This window comes from Ctenopharyngodon idella, chromosome 20, assembly GCF_019924925.1.
Source record: "Ctenopharyngodon idella isolate HZGC_01 chromosome 20, HZGC01, whole genome shotgun sequence".
NCBI lineage: Eukaryota > Metazoa > Chordata > Actinopteri > Cypriniformes > Xenocyprididae > Ctenopharyngodon > Ctenopharyngodon idella.
In genome coordinates, this window is record NC_067239.1 from 7,315,101 (window position 1) to 7,319,958 (window position 4,858).

Genomic DNA, 4,858 nt, shown 5'->3' on the forward strand with positions numbered 1-4,858 from the left:
TGTTGCCAACTCAACATCTGGCAACACAGTTTGTTTGTTTGGTTTAAAAAAAAATAAATAAATCAGATTCTGTTTTTAAGGACATGCATCTGAGAAGACATTTAAAAGAAAACCACATATGGTGAAATCTTTCTGGAATACCCCCCATAAAATCTGGCTTATCTACAGTTGCTGTGTCATGAGCTGAAGATTTTTTATAAAGGAAGCATCACGCTTTAGTCATAATATTTATCTTCATATCAGTTTCATAACAGTTATATGTGCAAGTGTTTTACTCACGCGAAAGACAGCCAGAGCATGACAAATGGAAAGTGAGAACAGATCCAGGCCTCCAGTGACGACAGCCTCATTATGCGTTTATAAGAGCGCCTGTCTGATCTCACCACTATCTAGTTGGAGGAGATTCAGCCAGACAACACATCAGAAGTGAACGGATAGGGACTCTGGATCTATAATCTGGAGCTGTCACTTAACATGAAAGGTAGGTGAAATTCTTACCAGTCATCAGGACTTTAATAATAATGGTTATATTCAAACAGCACAAGTTACATCAATAACTTCATCACTAATCACAGTAACAGGTTATGCTAATGTTGGAAAGAGACTTTAATGTTATTGAATTTAATATGGAGATGAAACATTATAAATCAGAATACACAACTGAGATCAACTATTTTCAATACATTTTGCTAATAGTCCGAAAATGTGTAAGAATGTTACATAACCTACTGAAATTACTTGGAATTTTCAAATTTTACTCAGTCAGATAGATCAGATCCAGCAAATGACTCCCCTTCATTCCTTGAGTTGGATAAGTTGTTGTTGTTTTAGTTGCCAAACATGAAGGTAACTTTAAACATCACCAATTCAGGAATAAACAGCAGGAATTTGTGATTATCCTGAACATAAATTTACACTGTAGATGATAGTCATCCATTTTACATGAAAACACCATTTTAGTCGTTCTACTTCAAAGATTCTTGTTTAATTTAATGTTAACCACTGCTTCTTTGTAATAACTTGTGAAATTTACTAGCAATTTCTGAGTGAAAATTGTTTCAAAGTAAATGTTAAAAGTAAAAAAAATATATCTTTTTTACAGTGTCCCAATGGAACTAAATTCATCGAATGTCCTCTGCAATGAAACAGACGCCTGGATATGGCTGTCTTCTCTCCAGCCTCCATTTCTGGCTCTTATCAGCATCCTGGGAGTGGTGGGCAACAGTCTGGTCCTCTGCGTGTTCTGTCTCCAGAGGAAGCCGTGCAGCGTAGCTGATGTGTATCTGGGCAACCTGGCAGCTGCAGACCTCATTATGGTCCTCTGTTTGCCCTTCTGGGCGGTCACTATTGCCCGAAACTATCAGTGGAACTTTGGTCAACTGCTCTGCAAGGTGATCAACACCGCCATCTCGATGAACTACTACTGCAGCGTACTCTTCCTAGTGCTAGTCAGTGTGGACCGCTACCTCGCTCTGGCCAAACCCCTGACTTCCAGTAGGCTGAGATGCCCCAAATGGGCCAAGCGTATCTGTGTGGTGATTTGGGCGGTTGGATTCACCCTCAGCCTCCCAGCAATGATCTTCCGAGGAGTAAAATTCGTTCCAGTCATAGAGGTGGAAGCCTGCTACCTTTTGTACCCTCATCCGGCCTGGGTGCTCCAACGGAACATTACGATGAACTTGATTGGATTCCTGGTTCCCCTGCCGATCATTTCGCTTTGCACCTTTCACATTGTCAAAGCACTTAAAAATCGTGGTGTCGTGATTTTACCGAGGGTGCAGACGGAGAGGAAGGCTGCTCATCTGGTTCTGACGGTCCTCGCGGTGTTTCTCCTGTGCTGGACACCCTTCCAGCTACTGCGGTTTCTAAACACTCTTGACTACTTTAATCTCCTTCCTGGGTGCCTCTGGGAGAACATGTTACAAATAGGCAATGAGCTGTCTACTTATTTAGGGTATAGCAATAGCTCAATTAACCCTTTCTTGTATGTTATCGTAGGGAGTCAATTCCGAAAGAGAGCTCGAGGAGTTTTTTGGAGTCTTTTGCATCCTAGACGGAAGAGCAACTCCTCTGTGCTCACAAACGTTACTGTTATTAGCAAGTGCGGTGACAGTCCCAAAGACAACAAAATAACACCGCTGACTGTGAGCTGTATAGTGTGTAAATCATTATGAAGATACAAAGAAACTCAAATGGTGGACATTCGATTCCCAGGAGAAACATATATACCTCTTATTTGTTTGACTGTGCAATCCCGTTTTCCTTCTCTCGCATCTATTCTTTCCATCTTAGCTGAGGTGTGGAAAGAATGAGATGCGAGGATGAAGGAATTGGTGGAATATTCAAGTGTCACGTCAATAATTACTGATGATTTTGCACTAAAATGTTTTGAAAATACTTTTGTAAAGGTATAATAACATCTGTGGACTGATGTGTTTGGTTTTAATATTATTAGTGAACTGAAAGTGTGTATTTTATTGTTAATCTTTTACAGTTAATTACAACATTTCATTTTCATGAAAGCAAATGTATTGTTTTTTAAAACTAAAACCAAGGAGTATATTTAAAACCAAAGCTGTTTTTAAATATATAATGTATATATTTAATGTATATTTGTATCATTGTACTTTGTGTTATATTAATAAAAATAATTAAAACTGGCTATTTAAATACTGTGATAAAACATTACCTTGTACTGCTTTAATACCTTGCTGTGCTGTTATGTTTATGTAGCTGGTTAAACAAGATATTTTAAATAAAGCAAGCTGTACTGTTGATATGTGAAATATGTTTTTGGCCAAGGTTCAGGGAAGGATACACCTATGTTTCCTAGTTCTCCACTCTTCTTTGGAAGCTTCCTCGCCTTATAGTGGGTTTTGTAAATTGATATATCCTTCATGATGGTGCTCGATCGATTTCTGGTTCATGGAGGACAGAGCAGTGAGCAACCAAGGAGCAATTAGAGTATTTAGAAGCATATCACTTTGAAAAATTGCCTGCCATAGACCCTTTTCAGACATTTCTCAGTAACACTTTATTTCATTAGCTTCATTGTTACATGAGTCAATGATGTGACGGGTCATTTTTTTGTCCAAAGGCCTTAATAATAATAAAAAACAAAGATATGACATCCAAAGTATGTAAGGTAGTACAGCTAGATCTCATTTATTGAATCCAAAAGGTTTTAAATATATTTTGCTACGTATGAATGTATTTTAAAGATTTTGAAGTGTCAAAAGGTCATTCGGTTTAACCGTCCAAAGGCCAGCCATTTCAGTTGTGATTAAAATATCTTAAAATGAAATAAATGTGTATTTTTTTTTTTTATTCTGGCATGATTTTATAATATCATATCAACATAGTGCAAAAAGGTATTAAAATTAATTGTGTAGAAGTCGTTGCTTTGTTATGAGAAAGAATGTCCGGAAAAATGAATTTCATAGTGTCATTTGTAGTAACCAATATAAAGGGAACATTTGGGATCAAGTCATGCGGTCAATATCATGTGACAAGATGTGACTTCTTTCAGATACCTGCAAAGGACCACATGGCCATTAGGCAAAGTTACTAACTCTCTCTTAACTATTTGAAAAATTCATGTTTTCACTTGCTCATACGCATGTCCCGAAACATCAGGTCATTCGGTACAACCGCTATAAAACATGGAAAATGTTGTAATATTTGTAAAATGTTGTAATATGTTGTAAAACTTGTACTAAATATAAAATGTTTGATTGTCCTTTTGTTAGCTAGCTAGCAAGCTAACTAGCTACCTAGCTAGATATCAGCCTGTTAGCATTGTTTGAAAATATTGTCATTTGGTATAACCAAAAGTGTCATTCGGTAAAACCTAAATTTTGGTTAAACCGAATGACTTTTTTGTGACAAATTTTGTCCATCTTGTAAAAAATGACAAAAGCATTGTTAGTTGATTATAAAAACCACATAATCTCATTGTTAACACTTAATACAACTTCAAAATCAATTATATCTCCATTATGTTTTTTTTTTACACCAAAACCTTATTCGTCAATGACCCACATATGTTACTGTAGTTACTATAGTAATAGCTATAAATTATGCATAATTACATGCAACTAGTCCTAAACCAAACCCTAACCTTATAGTAAGTACATATAGTTAACTTAAATGTATAATTACAGTGTAACAAATGGACATTCATAGGAACATTCATTTCTTCTTCTGAATGCTGTAATTTGTATGGTTATGGTTATCTAAGAAATTAATTTTTCACTTAGTACAGATACAGTATGAGCATATATGTGTACGTCAATATTTCAGTTTGGGTTATGTCAAATTTAAAATTATACTAATGTTAATGAGTTAATTTAAACAAATAATGTTAATAAAAAATAAACACTAAAAAACTGTCCCATTTTTGGTACTGTGTTTGCTCACCATTTGAATGAATATAAAACCTGGGTCCTGAAGTAAAACCAGTTGAGAATCACTGGTGGTCTACCAAAGTGAGTCAGCTGTTTTAGTGAATCACATGAACTGATGCACAAGGTTTCCTTTCTCCTCATTTGTCTGACTCAATGTGTAAATCTCACATTGTCTACCCATATTAGGCAGTTATCATGAATGTTACAGTTACTCCCTTGTGACAAAGAACTGTACTTTAGCATACTTTTAAAAAGAGTACTCACTGAAATAAGATTTTAAAAGAATATACTTAAGTGCAAATTGAATATGTTTTCAGAGCGTCAATTATTGAATTTCCTTTCATATTAAGTGGAATTAAGTACATCTATGTCATTTCTTAATTACTTACACTGCCGAATGTACTGACAAGCATTTATGGTAAACTAAAATATACTTTAATGTTATTTCTATT

At 35.5% G+C, this 4,858-nt stretch overlaps 1 protein-coding gene across 1 annotated transcript; it reads left to right on the top strand.

Annotated features, from left to right (window-relative positions):
* Positions 1 to 350: 350 nt before the first annotated feature.
* si:dkey-63b1.1 (B2 bradykinin receptor) lies at positions 351 to 2,660 on the top strand. The gene is made up of 2 exons (XM_051874083.1): positions 351 to 481; positions 1,103 to 2,660. The coding sequence occupies exon 2, from the start codon at positions 1,110 to 1,112 to the stop codon at positions 2,172 to 2,174; it is 1,065 nt and encodes a 354-aa protein (XP_051730043.1). The 5' UTR covers positions 351 to 481; positions 1,103 to 1,109; the 3' UTR covers positions 2,175 to 2,660.
* Positions 2,661 to 4,858: the final 2,198 nt, after the last annotated feature.